This window comes from Bufo bufo, chromosome 1, assembly GCF_905171765.1.
Source record: "Bufo bufo chromosome 1, aBufBuf1.1, whole genome shotgun sequence".
Taxonomy (NCBI): domain Eukaryota; kingdom Metazoa; phylum Chordata; class Amphibia; order Anura; family Bufonidae; genus Bufo; species Bufo bufo.
Genome location: NC_053389.1, coordinates 382,692,455 through 382,713,979, shown reverse-complemented (window position 1 = coordinate 382,713,979; position 21,525 = coordinate 382,692,455). Strand labels below are relative to the sequence as shown.

Genomic DNA, 21,525 nt, shown 5'->3' with positions numbered 1-21,525 from the left:
CAGGATCTCCATTACATTCCCCATATTAGAATGCTACCTTCCATATTGCTGTCCATCGCAGATTTTCTCAGAAAAACACTTATTCAATATGTTAATTCGCTTCTGAAGGTGCCCAGGGGCGTGCATGCAGCCGTTGCCCAGGCCTCTTGTTGCTTTTAATACGAAACCCTTCCCCTTTCATCCCTCTGGCCTGCCCTAGGTTATTCTGATTACATCCACCTCTTAGTGAGAAATTCAGCGCCAGCGCCGTTCAACAGATAAGCACCTTCAGAAGCTAATTAACATTGAATAAAAGTGTTTTCTAAGAAAATCTGCGATGGACAGCAATATGGAAGGTAGCATTCTAATATGGGGAATGTAATGGAGATCCTGATGTTAGTGTTCTATAATGGTGATTTTAGGCGAGACTCCCTTTAAGCCAGAGCAACCAGCGCTGTACATGTACGGCGCTGGTAGCTAATGAGTTCAATAGAAAATAAAACTAACAATTGTACAGGGGAAGATACTTTTTGACAATCGGCTCAATGAGAAGACATTGTTTTCTCCTCCTTATGACACTTGCATTACCGACTGAACTTTCAGAAAGGTTATGCTTTTAAAGGTACCTGAGCTACAACATAAAATCATTATAATATGATGTCAATTAGCAGGGAATCTGATTAGATTTAGAAAGACTTACCTTGTGTGAGCCTTCCCTTAGTTTATGTGGATGCTGAGGGTCTGGCAATCTTTCAAACTGATAAACCCCTTTAAATGGAACAACTGCTTTAGCGCTGACCCAAACCTTCTCAGACAGATCTCCCAAAGTTTCAACATAATACTGCTGAGGAAGCTTCTTCGTGCACGCTTCTGTAAAATATTCAAAGGCGGGTTAAAGTAAGTTTCTTAGAGAACATTATATGAAAAAGCGTTAAACGGGTAAATCTGTTCACATCTGCATCATAGCCTATGATGCATATTACGTCAAAGAGGAAAAGAGAAAATGTGCTGTAGGAAGTGCACGTATTACCCAAACTACAGGACCCCATAGGCATTAGTGTATTGTCAACCAAACCTGCCGAGAATGGAGGGTCAGGCCAAGAATAGTCTTGTGTGCGAGGAACTCCTGAACATCCTGGGTGAAATGCTGCTGCCAGAAATGTTTTTCGTATGGGAATAGTTTTGGTGCCTAATGCATCATTTGACATACCAGAGGTTCTTCTGTACTGAACAGAAAAATGCTACATGCACTACTGATTGCATCAAAAGGTTACACGGGCCTATATCAAGTCAATCACACTTCTGTGAAATCAAACTGTCCACTTAGGAAGCAACACTGAGTGAATCAATTTCACATTCTGTTGTGCAAATGGGATAGACAACAGGTGGAAATTATAGGCAATTAGCAAGACACCCCCAATAAAGGAGTGGTTCTGCAGGTGGTAACCACAGACCACTTCTCAGTTCCTATGCTTCCTGGCTGATGTTTTGGTCACTTTTGAATGCTGGCGGTGCTTTCACTCTAGTGGTAGCATGAGACGGAGTCTACAACCCACACAAGTGGCTCAGGTAGTGCAGCTTATCCAGGATGGCACATCAATGCGAGCTGTGGAAAGAAGGTTTGCTGTGTCTGTCAGCGTAGTGTACAGAGCATGGAGGCGCTACCAGGAGAAAGGCCAGTACATCAGGAGACGTGGAGGAGGCCGTAGGAGGGCAACAACCCAGCAGCAAGACCGCTACCTCCGCCTTTGTGCAAGGAGGAACAGGAGGAGCACTGCCAGAGCCCTGCAAAATGACCTCCAGCAGGCCACAAATGTGCATGTGTCTGCTCAAACGGTCAGAAACAGACTCCATGAGGGTGATATGAGGGCCCGACGTCCACAGGTGGGGGTTGTGCTTACAGCCCAACACCGTGCAGGACGTTTGGCATTTGCCAGAGAACACCAAGATTGGCAAATTCGCCACTGGCGCCCTGTGCTCTTCACAGATGAAAGCAGGTTCACACTGAGCACGTGACAGACGTGACAGAGTCTGGAGACGCCGTGGAGAACGTTCTGCTGCCTGCAACATCCTCCAGCATGACCGGTTTGGCATTGGGTCAGTAATTGTGTGGGGTGGCATTTCTTTGGAGGGCCGCACAGCCCTCCATGTGCTCGCCAGAGGTAGCCTGACTGCCATTAGGTACCGAGATGAGATCCTCAGACCCCTTGTGAGACCATATGCTGGTGCGGTTGGCCCTGGGTTCCTCCTAATGCAAGACAATGCTAGACCTCATGTGGCTGGAGTGTGTCAGCAGTTCCTGCAAGACGAAGGCATTGATGCTGTGGACTGGCCCGCCCGTTCCCCAGTCCTGAATCCAATTGAGCACATCTGGGACATCATGTCTCGCTCTATCCACCAACGTCACATTGCACCACAGACTGTCCAGGAGTTGGCAGATGCTTTAGTCCAGGTCTGGGAGGAGATCCCTCAGGAGACCGTCCGCCACCTCATCAGGAGCATGCACAGGCGTTGTAGGGAGTTCATACAGGCACGTGGAGGCCACACACACTACTGAGCCTCATTTTGACTTGTTTTAAGGACATTACATCAAAGTTGGATCAGCCTGTAGTGTGTTTTTCCACTTTAATTTTGAGTGTGACTCCAAAACCAGACCTCCATGGGTTGAAAAATTTGATTTCCATTTTTTTATTTTTGTGTGATTTTGTTGTCTGCACATTCAACTATGTAAAGAACAAAGTATTTCAGAAGAATATTTAATTAATTCAGATCTAGGATGTGTTATTTTTGTGTTCCCTTTGATTTTTTGAGCAGTGTATATACACACACACACACACACACTGCTCAAAAAAATAAAGGGAACACAAAAATAACATCTTAGATCTGAATTAATTAAATATTCTTCTGAAATACTTTGTTCTTTACATAGTTGAATGTGCTGACAACAAAATCACACAAAAATAAAAAAAATGGAAATCACATTTTTCAACCCATGGAGGTCTGGATTTGGAGTCACACTCAAAATTAAAGTGGAAAAACACACTACAGGCTGATCCAACTTTGATGTAATGTCCTTAAAACAAGTCAAAATGAGGCTCAGTAGTGTGTGTGGCCTCCACGTGCCTGTATGAACTCCCTACAACGCCTGTGCATGCTCCTGATGAGGTGGCGGACGGTCTCCTGAGGAATCTCCTCCCAGACCTGGACTAAAGCATCTGCCAACTCCTAGACAGTCTGTGGTGCAACGTGACGTTGGTGGATAGAGCGAGACATGATGTCCCAGATGTGCTCAATTGGATTCAGGTCTGGGGAACGGGCGGGCCAGTCCATAGCATCAATGCCTTCGTCTTGCAGGAACTGCTGACACACTCCAGCCACATGAGGTCTAGCATAGTCTTGCATTTGGAGCAACCCAGGGCCAACCACACCAGCCTATGGTCTCACAAGGGGTCTGAGGATCTCATCTCGGTACCTAATGGCAGCCAGGCTACCTCTGGCGAGCACATGGAGGGCTGTGCGGCCCTCCAAAGAAATGCCACCCCACACCATTACTGACCCAATGCCAATCCGGTCATGCTGGAGGATGTTGCAGGCAGCAGAACGTTCTCCACAGCATCTCCAGACTCTGTCACGTCTGTCACATGTGCTCAGTGTGAACCTGCTTTCATCTGTGAAGAGCACATCACGTTCTAAATTTAATGAAATGGTAAAATGTCTCACTTCCAACATCTTATTCTATGATCTATTGTGAATAAAATATGGGTCTGAGGTTTTTGAGCAATCGGGGTAGTAACTGGGCTCAGTTCACATCCTGTTTGTGAACTACATTTAGCGAATGTACTGATCACATATGTATGACCCCATTCGCCAGCGGGTACCAAAAGGATAAATGAGAATAGGACAATATAAATAACCTATACCAGACAAATGCCTCTGTATGCCCACACAGTGGCATATATCACAGCCATCCATTACAGGCATATATCAAGAACTCTTCCTGATATACAACCCGATGGAAAGCTAAAATAATATGAACAGAAAGAAAATAAGTTAACCAAACAATAGCTGGGAGGGCCTTGTCCGTAAGAGCTGTGACAATAGGTGTATGGTGCCAATTTTGTCAAGAGCGCCAGCACCTTGCATTGGTGATGGGAATACTAACAAAACAACCTGTCACCCTGCCAATACGAATCAACCCAACCATAGGGGGAAGCAGCACAATATACAGCTGCTGGAAGTTCATAAAGGTTTTGAAGAAAGAAAGATATGAAAGCAATAGGAAATAATCCAATTATACAATGGAATATACACTTTCCTCTTACCATTGATGTCCTGCTGAGGAGTGCCACAAATCCTGCATGGCCACCATGGGCGTTGGCCGAATTTTGCCCAAACGACATTCCCTTCTTCAAATACAGGGGCAGGAAATGTTCTCCTTTGTCGTTTCTAGTGAGGGGGAAAAAAAAGCCGGTCAGGTTAAACAAGGACACTGACATGCAGTAAACCTCTGCACTTGAAAAGAACCAGAGTCTAATCACTGCCTAGACCTTATTCACACTATCTGATCGAGGTCTGTGAAAAGTCAGTATCTCATCTCTGAAGGGTCCATTGTTGGCACATGCCCCCATTTTTTGTCCTCAGACTGTCCTTTGTTTTCTACTAGCACTGCCAGGCTGAAGAGTGTTTCCAGAGGATATCCTACCAACGGTTAGTAAAAGCCACTGACAGAATGTGGACGTCGTCTGTGATCTGCTTTTATGGACCCAATGGGCGCGTTTGGTCCGCAACACGTATTAAAGTGGTACACGATTCCTCTGTCTCACAAGGATAAGTGAATAAACATCCATGATTCACCAACGTGTGAACAAGTCTTTACTGTTGCCATATTTCAGCAGAAACAAGCAGCAGTGTGGTTTCTCAGTGTTTTTTTTTTTTTTTAAAGATGCAGTTTTTAATGCAACTTTTTGAACCAAAGCCAGAAGAAGTACAAGTCCTTCCAACCTGCGTTCGAAATGACCCATACTATCACAAATAAAAATTATAAAAACATACTAAAAGCTTTTGTAGGGCAAATAACATTGCCCCTGTTAACTAATAGGTTACCTGACCTATCCTCAGGATAAGCTGTTCTGAGAAGATACCGACGATCCTGTGAGCGCTGCAGCCTAGCACCGTGCATTGTATAGCGTCTGTGCTTGGTATCGCACAGAGAAGGCTGCAGCGCTCACAGGAGAGCCGGTGTCTTCTCAGAACAGCTGATCGGGGCAGAGGTCCTGTTAAGATAGATATATACACTCATCTAAAGAATTATTAGGAACACCATACTAATACGGTGTTGGACCCCCTTTTGCCTTCAGAACTGCCTTAATTCTACGTGGCATTGATTCAACAAGGTGCTGATAGCATTCTTTAGAAATGTTGGCCCATATTGATAGGATAGCATCTTGCAGTTGATGGAGATTTGAGGGATGCACATCCAGGGCATGAAGCTCCTGTTCGACCACTTCCCAAAGATGCTCTATTGGGTTGAGATCTGGTGACTGTGGGGGCCATTTTAGTACAGTAAACTCATTGTCATGTTCAAGAAACCAATTTGAAATGATTCAAACTTTGTGACATGGTGCATTATCCTGCTGGAAGTTGCCATCAGAGGATGGATACATGTTCTCATTCTGTTTACACCAAATTCGGACTCTACCATTTGAATGTCTCAACAGAAATCGAGACTCATCAGACCAGGCAACATTTTTCCAGTCTTCAACAGTCCAATTTTGGTGAGCTCGTGCAAATTGTAGCCTCTTTTTCCTATTTGTAGTGGAGATGAGTGGTACCCGGTGGGGTCGTCTGCTGTTGTAGCCCATCCGCCTCAAGGTTGTGCGTGTTGTGGCTTCACAAATGCTTTGCTGCATACCTCGGTTGTAACGAGTGGTTATTTCAGTCAACGTTGCTCTTCTATCAGCTTGAATCAGTCGGCCCATTCGCCTCTGACCTCTAGCATCCACAAGGCATTTTTGCCCACAGGACTGCCGCATACTGGATGTTTTTCCCTTTTCACACCATTCTTTGTAAACCCTAGAAATGGTTGTGCGTGAAAATCCCAGTAACTGAGCAGATTGTGAAATACTCAGACCGCCCCGTCTGGCACCAACAACCATGCCACACTCAAAATTGCTTAAATCACCTTTCTTTCCCATTCTGACATTCAGTTTGGAGTTCAGGAGATTGTCTTGACCAGGACCACATCCCTAAATGCATTGAAGCAACTGCCATGTGATTGGTTGACTAGATAATTGCATTAATGAGAAATAGAACAGGTGTTCCTAATAATTCTTTAGGTGAGTGTATATATATATATATATATATATATATATATATATATATATATATAAATTATTATAATAAATGGCAGCACCAACCTTAGAATATTGGAGATTGGGTGCAAGCTCCAATGGGAATAGCGTCCCAGGATAATATCAATAAAAACAGAGCAGCACTCCAGTATGGTGAAAAAAAGAAAGAAAGCCGTTTATTCACCCAGTGGTGATGCGACGTTTCTGCTCCATGAACCGGCTTGAGAGGCTTCATGTTGGAGCCGAAATGTCGTGTCACCACTGGGTGAATAAACAGCTTTCTTTCTTTTTTTCACCATACTGGAGTGCTGCTCTGTTTTTCATTGAGAGAGAGATATAGAGATATATATACACACACACACACAAAATAATGCTGGCTGCCTGCCATTTCTCTTGAACCCAATGGAGAGAGGGACATACTCGATCCTTCTTAACCACTGACATCTGCCATCAAAAGAGGGTCAGGTCACCCTCTACAATCTGTGGGTAGCTGCAGAATTCCCACATAAATACTTCGTTCATTTCAGGGGGGGCTGCAGGGGGTATGAGGCCCCTGTTCTCATCAGTGGAGGTCCCAGCAGTAGGACCCCACCAATCGAATAGTTATCCCCTAACATGTGGATAGGGGATAACAATCCAACCAGAATATCCCTTTAAGCGGAGGTGTGAACCTACACCGAAATGCTACTGCTCTCTCTCCTCCCTCATGATTTACATTGCTTTATATAAGGGTATATTCACATGAGATAGATCAGTTGTAGAAGCTTCTGTGACTGCCCCATTTACCTCAATTGGGCTACAGAAACAAACAACCCCATTCACATGTATGGTGCTGTATACTTGTTTCAAGAGTTTCTGCAACTGGATATCAGTTGCAGAAACTATTGAAACAAATGTACAGCGAATGAACACAAAAATATATATCTAAAAAAATGCAAAAGCGGCAGCACTCTCAAATAAGGAAAAAAGGAGGTTTATTCACCCACGTGGACGTGACGTTCCGGCTCAAACACTAGAGCCTTCCTCAAGCCCTGAGGAAGGCTCTAGTGGTTGAGCAGAAACGTCACATCCACGTGGGTGAATAAACCTTATCCTTTTTTCATTATTTGAGTGTGCTGCCGCTTTTGCATTTTTTGTTTGTTTGGGCAATAGTCTTGTGCCATTTGGCTTGCACCTCTGCTATCTTTTTTTTGTCTGGTCCATATATATATATATATATATATATATATATATATATATATATATATATATATATATAAAAATAAAAAAAATAAATTTATTTCTGGACTAATGGCGCATTAACAGGCATATTTTATGGCACTTGTGAGCGCTGATCAGTGACATAGCACATCGATCAGCAAGAGTGGACCACAAAAAGGGAGAAAAAGTATAAAGGCCCGATTTTTTTTTTTAATCTGCTCCAGGTTTTGACTTCAAAAACGACATCAAATTACCTGAACACGTGGCCGTACTTGGTGCGATCGTTGGGGCACATACAGTTTCAGTATTGTTGGCAGCACTTCCCGTTCACAAGATTGGTTGTACTGCCGACAAAACCGGTGATTTTGCCCACATAAGAGATCAACGACTAATGAGCGTTTCCTCGTTTAGCAGCTGCTCGCTGGGCAAGTTTTCACAGAGCAATAATCAGGGCATTTAAAAGTGAACTTGCTCACTCCATGTAATAGTTACACAGCACTGTGCATCCAGAACTCCAATGAAATCTTCACTCAGCATTAGATTTGGAAAAGTATAGATATTTCAAAATTAAAAGCTATCGCTCTATCTGCCAGGAACTAAAGTCACATACTGCCACTGATGCAAACTTTTAGATATTCAAGTTTGCAAAAAAATAAAATAAAAATTCTCTATCTCCATCAGGAAAAATCTTGTCCATGTGCACCGAGATATATTGCTACCATAGAGAGGGAAGTATCTGCCGTGTACTAATACACACAACAGGATGGATCTTCACTCCCGCTACAGCTGTTTGCTAGAGGTCTCTGCAGCCATGCCAGCCGACTGGCAAGACAACCCTTTTAAGATAAAAACTGTTATTTTCACAATTTCTGCCTGCGGGGCAATGTCCCAACAAGCAGCAAACTACAAAACCCTCCCCAAATACCAGATTTTGCTTACATCTTGTAATTCCAAGCTCCTAGGAGACAGTTCAAGATTCTCTTCAGAGTCTTCGAGATCATCTAGAGACATTGATTCATCTCCTGCATGCACTGAAGAAAGTAGACCTTGGCCAGCGAGTTCACCATCCATCGGTGAGGGTGCTAAAAGGTTATCTGATACTGTACTGGCGTAAGCTCCATTTGGAATTTCTGGATCTTGAATCATTGCTAAAAAAGAGGTTTTTCTCTCAGTTTCTTTACTTTGCATCGGATTCTCACCATCACCCCCCCAAACTAAGGGAACTAAATTCTCTAACTCTGTATCAAAGCTTGGAGGAGTATTCATTTTGGAAGCAGTTTCCCCCACGCTTTCTGTCGGCTGCTGTCTATAGACTGGCATTTCCACGCCAAATCCTGATCCATCGAGATTATAATTTAGGTGGTCTATGCTATATTCATGTTCCACATGATAAGAATCCAGTGGATGCATGCCATTCCTTAATGGTTTATTGGTCTTTATAGGGCCTTCTGAATAGCAATGGTTGGGATCAGGTCTGGCAGGTTGAATCGGTGGCTCGCTACGATTATAAAAGTAAGATTGAGAATTTGGCTCTGGTATTTCCATATCATGTGATCCATTCAAGCCGTCTAGATCCATCATGGAGGCAATGTCTTGGAGCCTTCGAAGAGGAATGTAATGGGAAGAGGAATCCTGCCCATAACCTGGTGTATTATTTTGCAGGGCTGAAGTCAATGGCACACCACGTCCATTCCGTGCCTCGAGGTTTCGCTCACCCAAACGCCTTTTATATGGGGCATTTGGATCTCTGGAGCTGTAGTAGCCAGGAGTGAGCCTGCCTAGATCACAGGCATCATCCATCCTGTGCAGGCATTCACCTGGACAAAAAGAAGCAGATGTTAACACAAGGCAGTGATGGAAGGAGATAAACAATGGAGGGATGGATGTGCTCCTGCTGAACATGCAGGGAGATCGCATAGAAGCCGGACTTCATTCAAAGAGCAGACACCTACCAAGTGCAATCACGTCCTCTGGCCAAAATGGCAGCCACCAGCAGCGGCGGGCAGAGGCCTACATGAGCCGGCAGCACACACAGGCTCAGAGCCTCCCCGGCCCGGCGTGCATGGGGAGAAGGAGGGGGCATGCAGGGGCTAGGAAACAGCTCTGCCTCCCCGCCACAACTACTCACAAAGCTCCGGCGCAGCGCCTCACGGGTTAATCCCGGTTACCGGCTTTGTCCCGGGCATTATGTAAACGCATGCAAGAACGTGCAGCCGCCAAACACACCGACACCAATGGAGAGCATGCAGGATGGAGACGTTTGCCCCGGCCTTACCGTGCGCCTGCCCCTCATCACACAGCGCTAGGCCCGGAGCCCGCGGCAGTCTGCATTACCTCCCCCCGCCGCACAGCACGCAGAGGCCACTGCTGCTAGCCTGCAATAGAACGGAGGGCGTGCGGAGCCTGCGTGGGGGAGGGGAAGAGGCTGCAGTCAGGAGGCTGCTGGGGTAGTTGGGGAGAGCGCTGGTTGGACTGCCAGGGCAGAATGGCAGTGGGGGAGGGGTAATATTGAGAGCCAGGCAGTGGGGGCAGTGCATAAAGCCGGGGTAGTTGTCAGGCCCGACTGCTACGTGGTGGCAATACGGGGAACCAGTGTGGCTGTGCAGGCTGGGGGACAACAGTATAATCTGGGGGACCTGGGAGTCTAGGGGAAATGGCTGAAAGGATCTTGCTGCTGAGAGCAAATACGCAGGGAATCCATTGTGTGCCGTTTACGGTAGGGGGCGCTGTACACAATCGCAGACGCCTATGTTTGCTGTGAGGGTTTTGTGCACACATGACAAATCCACGGGCCCGTGCATGGCAGCCATGAAGTGTCACTGGTTAGCCTAATGTAGACGTGCAGCATGTACACCGTCATGACACTGCCCTCCCTCACCCGAAGGACAGGGCCATTCACCTCGCACACAACACAAGCTCTCAAGTCCAGTCAGGGAAGCCGAGGTGGTGCTAGGGCGCAGACAATATGAAAATGGCGGGTGGGGCGCGCCCCGTGCTCTGCCCCAGTACTTTGAGGAATAGTGGCCTCTGCCCTCACACCTTCTCTGTGTAATACCAGCTAGGTAACTGGGCACGAGACGCTGCCAGTCAGGGAACCATTTCATGTGGTGGGGGACGGACTGTCGTCCATTTTACAGGTCCCAGGACAGTTAGAAACCTGTCCCCAGTGGTAGATGAAGAAACATGAAGTAGTCAGTGCCGAGATCCGCGCACACGAGCTGATTCCTGTCATGGATCCGGCCACCTAGAGGCGGCTCACATGCCTCATGCAGACACTAGGCCTCGGGTTTGAAAATTTCACAACTGAATGTAGTACAATGGGAGGTCGGCGGTGCCACAACGCTAAAGGGTATAGAGAATTGCACAAATAGCAACTCCCTATGTATTTAGGCTACTTCGTCCATTATAGCCCTGCAAGGAGTCGGATACATAGAGGAATAGACATGCCTCATTGTGCACATGAGGCAGATTTATCAAAACCAGTGTAAAGGAAAACTGGCTTAGTTGCCCAGAGCAACCAATCAGATTCCATCTTTCAATGCTTCTCTGGAAAATGAAAGCTAATAGCTGATTGGTTGCGCTGTTTTCCTTTACACCAGTTTGATAAATCTCCCCCATAGCGTGGAACTTATCCTGAAGGGAATATTTCAAGTCAGTTCTGCTTGAGTCTGGGTTGGAGTACATTGAGCCAAATTGATCAAACGTCACATGGTGTTGAATTTGGCGCATCTTTAAATCTAACATTTATGTCCAGAAATGCCGCTCCAGTTTTGCTACGCCACCCATGTACTGGAGTGACTTCAAAAGGCATAAGGCCTCATGCAAACGGTGGGTCAGCAATCCATAGGCGCCGGCCGTGTGCACCACGCATCACGGATGCGGACTCATTCACTTGAATGGATCCGCAATTCCAGAGATACGGAACACCGGAAGCACTACGCAGTGCTTCCGTGGTGTTTCTTTCCGTTGTTCCGCACCGCAAATAAATACGTCATTTTTTTTGCGGTGCGGAAAGACCACGGACCCATTCAAGTTGAATGGGTCTGGCCCGCTGCACGGATTATGCCCGTGCATTGGGGACCCCAAGTAGTGTCAACCACTTTTGTACTCAGAAACTAAAAGTGGTGCTGAGCCTGCGACATTTAGATGTCAGATTACTGGCACACAAGGTTTTATGCATGTCACCAGTATTTGGCCAATAGAAGTATTGCTACAGCGCTGTTGCACACTCGGACATGGTTTAAAACTTACCTTTGGTATTATTTTGTACATTTGCTGTCTCCAGAAAGGGGAGGGCATTAGTGATGGCACAGGGGAGTTACTGGGCCCTCTAAATAGGCGGGCACTAGTGTTTGGAAACACCCTGCTGGGCACTAGCGAATGCCAAAGGTATGTTTTAAAGGGCCTCTGTCAGCAGATTTGTCCCTATGAAACTGGCTGACCTGTTACATGTGTACTTGGCAGCTGAAGGCATCTGTGTTGGTCTCATGTTCATATGTGCCCGCATTGCTCAGAAAAATGTGTTTTATTTATGCAAATTAGTCTCCAGGAGCAACAGGGGCGGTGCCATTACACCTAGAGGCTCTGCTTTCTCTGCAACTGCCGTGACCTCTGCACTTTGACAGGACAAGGGAGTGAAAACATAACACCTGGCCCTGTCAATCAAAGTGCAGAGGGCGTGGCAATTGCAGATAGAGTGGAGCCTCTAGGTGTAATGGCAACACCCCCGTTGCTTATAGATGCTAATTTTCTTATATTAACCTCCTCCCGACCGCCTAACGCAGGGATGCGTTCTGCGGGTGGTCGGTTTGTTCCTCGTAGACGCATCGGCGCGTCATCTCGCGAGACGCGAGATTTCGCGCAGTGCGGGCCGGTAAAAGTTACAGGAGAAGTTCGTTGCCAGCCAATGATCATCGCTGGCAGGTTGGTAACTTTAAAAAAATCGAATCACAAGCCATTTAACACATTATATTTATAAATATAATGTGTTAAATGACTTCTGTGCTCTCTGCTGGGTCCTTTTCGTCGGTTGGTCCCAGCAGAGAGCACATATCACTGTGAGTACACCAAGCACAACACATTTAGCCCCAGATCACCCCAATTAACCCCTTGATCACCCCTGTCAATCACTAGTGAAAGAGAAAAAAGTGATCAGTGTGAACTGTCACTTTTTTTTTTTCACCAGTATTGACTGTTAGGTTTAGATTAGTTTAGGCCCCTTTGGTAGTTAGTTTCAGTTAGCGCCCACCGCACCGCAGTCACTGATTCGCTGATTAGCGTATCGCTAATCAGCATTGGTACTTTTATAGTATCTGTAAGTGATCAGAACTGATCACAGTCAGATCTATAATAGTATTAGTGTCACCTTAGCTCGCCCTCCAGCCAAAACACAGTGTTATCCCGATCAGGCCTGATCGGTCGCCCACACGTGCGTTCACCCACGCCCGCCCCACCGCCGTGACCAAATATTTTTTATTTATTTTTTATCACTGCACATTCACTACACAAGCGCTGCGGCGATAAAAAAAATAAATCAGTTTTGATATTTTTTATCAATCGCAGTGGCTTCCTGTACTTCGCTAGCCTCCCATTTGTAAGACAGGCTTGCTTTTTTTCTTGGGTAGTCTCAGGGAATACCCCCTAAATTTAGTTGACCAAATGGCAAGGAAGGGGTATTCTTCTGAAGAGGCCTACAGGCTTCTGACCCAGTCGGATGAGGAATGGGAACCCTCATCTGACGAATCCAGCGGGTCAGAATACGAACCTGTAGAAAGCAGTGGCAGTCTGACCCAAAGTTCGGACGATGAGGTTGAGGTCCCTGATACCACCAGGCGTACCCGGCCCCGTGTTGCTAGACCACAGGTTGCGCACGATCCGCTTCAAGGGCAGCAGAGTGGGGCTGGCGCTGTCGGATTACGTGGTGAGGCATACACCAGCAGTGCAGCCCATCCTGGACCTAGTACCAGCACTGCCGTAGAACGTGGCGAGCACCAGAAGGGCAGTTAAAGCTGGTACAGTGGCACGTGCAGTAGTTCCCCCGTCGCAGCCACCGCACAGACAGGCCCGTAGAGTCCCTGAGGTGCTGGCAAACCCTGATTGGCAGCCCCCATCTTCAGCCCCACCAGTAGTTCCCCCTTTCACCGCCCAGTCTGGAGTTCGGGTTGAGACAGCTCAGATTGGATCGGCACTGGTTTTTTTTGAGCTGTTCTTGACTGCGGAGCTCTTGGACTTAGTCGTGGCAGAAACAAATCGGTATGCCACTCAATTTATAGCCGCCAACCCGGGAAGCTTTTATGCCCAGTCTTTCCGGTGGAAACCCGTCCAAGTTTCTGAATTTAAAACTTTTCTGGGCCTTCTCCTCAACATGGGCCTGACAAAAAAGCATGAATTGCGGTCATATTGGTCCACGAACCCAATTCATCACATGCCCATGTTCTCTGCTGCCATGTCCAGGACACGATTTGAGACCATCCTGCGTTTCCTGCACTTTAGTGATAATAGCACCTCTCGTCCCAGAGGCCACCCAGCTTTTGACTGGCTCCACAAAATTCGGCCCCTCATAGACCACTTTAACACCAAATTTGCAGATTTGTATACCCCTGACCAAAACATCGGCATAGACGAGTCCCTGATACATTTTACCGGGCGCCTTGGCTTCAAACAATACATCCCAAGCAAGCGCGCCCGGTATGGGGTCAAATTGTATAAGCTCTGTGAAAGGGCCACAGGCTATACGCACAAATTTTGTGTCTATGAGGGTAAAGATCAGACCCTGGAGCCGGTCGGTTGCCCTGACTACCTGGGGAGCAGTGGGAAGACAGTCTGGGACTTGGTGTCGCCCTTATTTGGCAAGGGGTACCACCTTTATGTGGACAATTTCTACACAAGTGTGCCCCTCTTCAGGCATTTGTTTCTAGAACAGATTGGCTGCTATGGCACCGCGCGACCTAGTCGCCGGGGCTTCCCCCAACGGCTCGTTACCACCCGTCTTGCAAGGGGGGAGAGAGCTGCCTTGTGTAACGAAGTACTGCTCGCGGTGAAATGGAGAGACAAGCGTGACGTTTACATGCTCTCCTCCATTCACGCAGACACAACAATACAAATTGAACGAGCAACTGGAGTCATTGAAAAGCCCCTCTGTGTCCACAACTATAATTTGCTCATGGGAGGGGTGGACTTCAATGACCAGATGTTGGCTCCTTATTTACTCTCCCGCAGGACCAGACGCTGGTATAAGAAGGTGTCTGTATATTTAATTCAATTGCCTGTATATAATAGTTTTGTTCTCTACAGTAAGGCTGGGAGAACAGGATCCTTCCTCAAATTTCAGTATCCAGGAGGTTCCGTGGCCCCATCCACCAGTGTAGTGAGCCGTCTACACGAGCGACATTTCCCCAATGTCGTTGCTGGTACCTCAAACCAAGCGCCACCCCGAAATAGATGTGTCTCTAGCAGGAGTGGAATAAGGCGTGACACCCGCTATTTCTGTCCTGACCACCCTGCCCTATGCTTAGGGGAGTGTTTCCGGAAGTACCACACACAGGTACACTTAGTATAGGGATTGCGTGACACAGGACAGGAACACAGGGGTCTTAGGGCTCTTTCACACAGAGCTGCTGCCAACCTCTCCTTTCACCTGGGACAAAGTGCATAATGTACTTCGCCACATCTCTGGGCGATTTGCGCTTTGCACATTGTCCCATTCGGAAGGAGAGGTTTGTCCTATAAAGGTAAAAAAAAAAAATCACAGGTAAGCAAAAAAAGTTAATGTTCCAAAAGTTCAATAAAGTTTATAAAAGTTAATGTTCTGTTTCAAATGTTATATAAAGTTAATGTTAATAAATTGATTGCGTTGCGGCCTTTTTTTTTTTGGTTTAGTTTTTTTACCTTCTAGGACCAACCGATGAACCAGCTGCAGCACTGATGTGCATTCTGACAGAAGCATTGCACTGCTGTCAGATTACACAAAAGTCGGTGTATGCGGCGCTGCAAGACGAGATTTCTCCTCTGCAGTAAAAAAGATACGTTTGCCGAGGCTTATGAGCTAATGGGGCGGTGTTCATATGCTTTGGCAAACACTTTGTATATAAAAAAAATTATTAAAAAAATTCCAGCAATGATTTATTCATCCACATCGATTGATGTGAATGGAGAAATCGGGTTTGCCAGGGCATACGGGCTGAGTGGGTTTGGATGTTGGGCGGAGCTCCTATGTCCTGGCAGACGCCTTTCCCCTCCTTTTTTTTTTTGCACATTTTTTGGCAGAGATTTTTTCATCCACATTGATCGATGCGAATGAAGAAATCTGTGCCGTTCATTTTTTCTTTCAGCCCAGAGGCTGAATGGAAAAAAAAAAATCTCATTACCCGTATGCTCAATATAAGGAGAATAGCAGAAACTCCTAATGCTGGCCATACATGTAATGATTGCGGAGACCCTCAAATGCCAGGGCAGTACAAACACCCCACAAATGACCCCATTTTGGAAAGAAGACACCCCAAGGTATTCACTGAGGGGCATATTGAGTCCATGAAAGATTGAACTTTTTGTCCCAAGTTAGCGGAAAGGGAGACTTTGTGAGAATAAACAAAAAAAAATAATTTCCGCAAACTTGTGCCAAAAAAAAAAAATCTTCTATGAACTCGCCATGCCCCTCACGGAATACCTTGGGGTGTCTTCTTTCCAAAATGGGGTCACATGTGGGGTATTTATACTGCCCTGGCATTTTAGGGGCCCTAAAGTGTGAGAAGAAGTCTGGAATCCAAATGTCTAAAAATGCCCTCCTAAAAGGTACTCATTGGAATTTGGGCCCCTTTGCGCACCTAGGCTGCAAGAAAGTGTCACACATGTGGTATCGCCGTACTCAGGAGAAGTAGGGCAATGCGTTTTGGGGTGTAGTTTTACATATTCCCATGCTGGGTGAGAGAAATATCTCTGTAAAATGACAACTTTGTATATAAAAATGGGAAAAGTAGTCTTTTACAGAGATTTTTCTCTCACCCAGCATGGGTATATGTAAAAATACACCCCAAAACACATTGCCCTACTTCTCTTGAGTACAGCGATACCACATTTGTGACACTTTTTTGCAGCCTAGGTGCGCAAAGGGGCCCAAATTCCAATGAGTATCTTTCCGATTTCACAGGGCATTTTTTACGCATTTGGATTCCAAACTACTTCTCACGCTTTAGGTCCCCTAAGATGCCAGGGCAGTATAAATACCCCACAAATGACCCCATTTTGGAAAGAAGACACCCCAAGGTATTTCGTGAGGGGCATGGCGAGTTCATGTAAAATTTTATTTTTTGTCACAAGTTAGTGGAATATGAGACTTTGTAATAAAAAAATAAATAAAAAATAATCATTTTCCGCTAACTTGTGACAAAAAATTAAAACTTCCATGAACTCACTATGCCCATCAGCGAATACCTTAGGGTGTCTACTTTCCGAAATGGGGTCATTTGTGGGATGTTTCTACTGTCTGGGCATTGTAGAACTTTAGGAAACATGACAGGTGCTCAGAAAGTCAGAGCTGCTTCAAAAAGCGGAAATTCACATTTTTGTACCTTAGTTTGTAAACGCTATAACTTTTGCGCAAACCAATAAATATACACTTATTGCATTTTTTTATCAAAGACATGTAGAACAATAAATTTAGAGAAAAATTTAGATAGAAATGTAGTTTTATTAGAAAAATTTTACAACAGAAAGTGAAAAATGTCATTTTTTTACAAAAATTTCGGTAAATTTTGATTAATATCAAAAAAAGTAAAAATGTCAGCAGCAATGAAATATCACCAAATGAAAGCTCTATTAGTGAGAAGAAAAGGAGGTAAAATTCATTTGGGTGGTAAGTTGCATGACCGAGCAATAAATGGTGAAAGTAGTGTAGGTCAGAAGTGTAAAAAGTGGTCTGGTCATTAAGGGGGTTTAAGCGAGGGGGCTGAGGTGGTTAAAGGGAACCTGTCATCTAAAAAACACCTCCCAAACCACCAGCATTACCTTAAAGTAGCCAGCAGTATGTTCCTAAAGATCCTTTTCTTCTTCTGGACAGATGCACCAAAATCTTGAAAAACAAACTTTAATCCCCTGCACACGCTATGTAACAGCAGAGTTTGAAGTCAAGGGGGCAGTGGCCTCATCGCTGCAGGTCAATATAACCACACACCCTTTCCCTGCCCCTTCACCTCTGATTGACAGCCGCGCAAGTGGACCTCTGACGCACACTCGGCCGGCTTTGCTGAACAGCCGAAAGCTATCGTCTGTCAATCAAAAATGAAGGGGGTGGGGTTATCTTGACTTGAAGTGAGGAGGCTGCTGCCCCCTTGACTTCAAACTCTGCTGTTACATAGCGTGTGCAGGGGATTAAAGTATGTTTTTCAAGATTTTGGTGCATCTGTCCAGAAGAAGAAAAGGGTCTTTAGGAACATACTGCTGGCTACTTTTAGGTAATGCTGGTGGTTTGGGAGGTGTTTTTTAGGTGACAGGTTCCCTTTAAAACATAGGTGTAGATTTATCAAAACTGGTGTAAAGAAGAACTGGCTTAGTTGCCCACAGCAACCAATCAGATTCCACATTTCATTTTTCAGAGCTCCTTTGGGAAATAAAATGTGAAATTTGATTGGTTGCTATGGACAACTAAGTCAGTTTTCCATTATACCAGTTTTGATAAAACTCCCCCATAATTCTTCTCAGCAATGCGGGCACATATGTACATGGGACCAACACAGATGAGTTCAGTTGCCAAGTGCACATGTAACAGGTCAGCCAGCTTCATAGGTACAAATGCCCTTTAAAGGGAACCTGTCACCTCTACTATGTTACCCTAAACATATCAATTACACATTTAATTTGCAGACTAATTCAATAAGTATTATGCATTTTTGTACTTCCCGCCTTTTATGCAAATTAACATAAGAGTCATATCTTTCTTGTGTGACCAGAGAAGAGTCATATTTTCAAGCTCTGACTCCTCTCAGGTTAATTTGCATATTTATCAAATCTGGGTTTTTACACAATAAAAGCACACACTTCAACGCACGAGACAGATAGTGACAATCAATGGTGCTCTGCTCCGCGTAATAAAAATAGAAACTTGTGGGTTAGAAGAAAAGGTAGCGGCACTCATGGTTAAAGGGGTTATCCGAGTTATTTTTTTGTTCTTTCTATGTTTCTAACTAAGCAAATGTAACAGCTTTCCAATTAACTCACTTTATCTCCAGTGCCTGGCTTCTCAGATTTCACTGAGGGTCACATGACCTGTGATGTCAGCTTCTCTCCCTGCTCTGATAAAGGTCATTTACAAGCCTGTAGACAAGAAGTCTCTGTGCTGGCCACGCCCCCCCCCCCCCCCCCCCCAGCACTGCCGGCTGCTGCTTATTGCTCTCTCCCAGAATTCTTAACCCCTTCAGCTGCACAGACTCAGGGCTGAAGTGTTTACTGTGTAGCTGCAGGCAGTGAGGAGACAAATGCTCGGCAGAGGAGCTGAAAGAGAAGTTCTGCAGAGCATTGCAGGTAGGGCGAAGATCCTGTGTGTATTAGCAGTGTCATTGTACTGCTAGGACTTGTAGTTCTGTACATACAACATGCTTCTGAGTCTCCCAGTAGGCAGACATGTCACTCAGGGCAGCACTTGTATTCACTCCCTTAGCAGTGCAGAGGGAGGGGCAGAGATTGTTTTTATTGCAAGTAAACAAAGGGCCAGAAGAGAACCAGTAAAATGAGGAAATAGATATTTTTTTGCCTAAAACTTGCTTAGCTTAGTTATATATCGCTGACAATAAGATTTACAGTGCTAAATCTTTTTTTTCCATAACTCGGACAACCCCTTTAAATAAACTTTGGCAGCTTTATTGAAGATAAAAAAGGTCGGACACAGGCACTGCACAAAAGGTCAGGCTACAGCAGTTTCACGCACCTTGCGCTTTGTCAAGCCTTGACAAAGCGCAAGGTGCGCGAAACGGCTGTAGCCTGATATTTTGTGCAGTGCCTGTGTCCGACCTTTTTTATCTTCAATAAGGCTGCCAAAGTTTATTTAACGTTGAGTGCAGCTACCTTTTCTTCTAACCCACAAATGCCCTTTAACCCTTTCTCTACCGTACGGCACTGGATCAATGTGTAGACATGGCACACGTGCAGCGAGCGACATTGCCGGCAGGTCTCTGCTGTTTTAAACAGCAGAGACCTGCGGCTAATTACCGTGACCGGCAATAATGCTGATCGCGGTAATTAACCGCCTAACGCAGGATCGCGTTCCGGAGGCGGCAGCTCTGCGCAGAGTCACGCATATACGCGTCATCTCGCGAGACGCGAGATTTCCTGTGAACGCGCGCACACAGGCGCGCGCCTTCACAGGATCGGAAGGTAAGCGAGTGGATCTCCAGCCTGCCAGCGGCGATCGTTCGCTGGCAGGCTGGAGATGCGATTTTTTTTAACCCCTAACAGGTATATCAGACGCTGTTTCGATAACAGCGTCTAATATACCTGCTACCTGGTGCTCTGGTGGTCCCTTTTGTTTGGATCGACCACCAGAGGACACAGGCAGCTCAGTAATAAGTAGCACCAAACACCACTACACTACACCCCCCTGTCACTTATTAACCCCTGATCACCCCATATAGACTCCCTGATCACCCCCCTGTCATTGATCACCCCCCTGTCATTGATTAACCCCTTGTAAGGCTCCATTCAGACGTCCGTATGTTTTTTACGGATACATGGATCGGATCCGCAAAACACATACGGACGTCTGAATGGAGCCTTACAGAGGGGTGATCAATGACAGGGGGGTGATCACCCCATATAGACTCCCTGATCACCCCCCTGTCATTGATCACCCCCCTGTAAGGCTCCATTCAGACGTCCGTATGCTTTTTACGGATACATGGATCGGATCCGCAAAACACATACGGACATCTGAATGGAGCCTTATAGGGGGTGATCAATGACAGGGGGGTGATCACACCATATAGACTCCCTGATCACCCCCCTGTCATTGATCACCCCCCTGTAAGGCTCCATTCAGACGTCCGTATGTATTTTACGGATCCACGGATACATGGATCAGATCCGCAAAACACATACGGACATCTGAATGGAGCATTATAGGGGGGTGATCAATGACAGGGGGGTGATCACACCATATAGACTCCCTGATCACCCCCCTGTCATTGATCACCCCCCTGTAAGGCTCCATTCAGACGTCCGTATGTGTTTTGCGGATCCGATCCATGTATCCGTGGATCTGTAAAAAACATACGGACGTCTGAATGGAGCCTTACAGGGGGGTGATCAATGACAGGGGGGTGATCACCCCATATAGACTCCCTGATCACTCCCCTGTCATTGATCACCCCCCTGTAAGGCTCCATTCAGACGTCCGTATGTGTTTTGCGGATCCGATCCATGTATCCATGGATCTGTAAAAAACATACGGACGTCTGAATGGAGCCTTACAGGGGGGTGATCAATGACAGGGGGGTGATCACCCCATATAGACTCCCTGATCACCCCCCTGTCATTGATCACCCCCCTGTAAGGCTCCATTCAAACGTCCGTATGTGTTTTGCGGATCCGATCCATGTATCCATGGATCTGTAAAAAACATACGGACGTCTGAATGGAGCCTTACAGGGGGGTGATCAATGACAGGGGGGTGATCACCCCATATAGACTCCCTGATAAGGCTCCATTCAGACATTTTTTTGGCCCAAGTTAGCGGAAATTATTTTTTATTTCTTACAAAGTCTCATATTCCACTAACTTGTGTCAAAAAATAAAATCTCACATGAACTCACCATACCCCTCACGGAATCCAAATGCGTAAAATTTTTTAGACATTTATATTCCAGACTTCTTCTCACGCTTTAGGGCCCCAAAAATGCCAGGGCAGTATAAATACCCCACATGTGACCCCATTTTAGAAAGAAGACACCCCAAGGTATTCCATGAGGGGCATATTGAGTCCATGAAAGATTTAAATTTTTGTCCCAAGTTA

The 21,525-nt window shown here is 45.8% G+C and overlaps 1 protein-coding gene across 7 annotated transcripts in view; it reads right to left on the bottom strand.

Annotated features, from left to right (window-relative positions):
- The window catches only part of NSD1 (nuclear receptor binding SET domain protein 1), a 167,555-nt gene that overhangs the window by 119,725 nt on the left and 26,305 nt on the right, over positions 1–21,525 (bottom strand). For 2 of the 7 annotated variants that reach the window (XM_040405307.1, XM_040405357.1), the window contains exons 2-4: positions 8,469–9,346; positions 4,302–4,425; positions 680–849 (exon numbers count right to left, since the gene is read on the bottom strand). In XM_040405307.1, coding sequence (XP_040261241.1) covers positions 680–849; positions 4,302–4,425; positions 8,469–9,346 — 1,172 coding nt within the window. The other 5 variants (XM_040405331.1, XM_040405314.1, XM_040405348.1 and 2 more) reach the window with 5 other exon arrangements.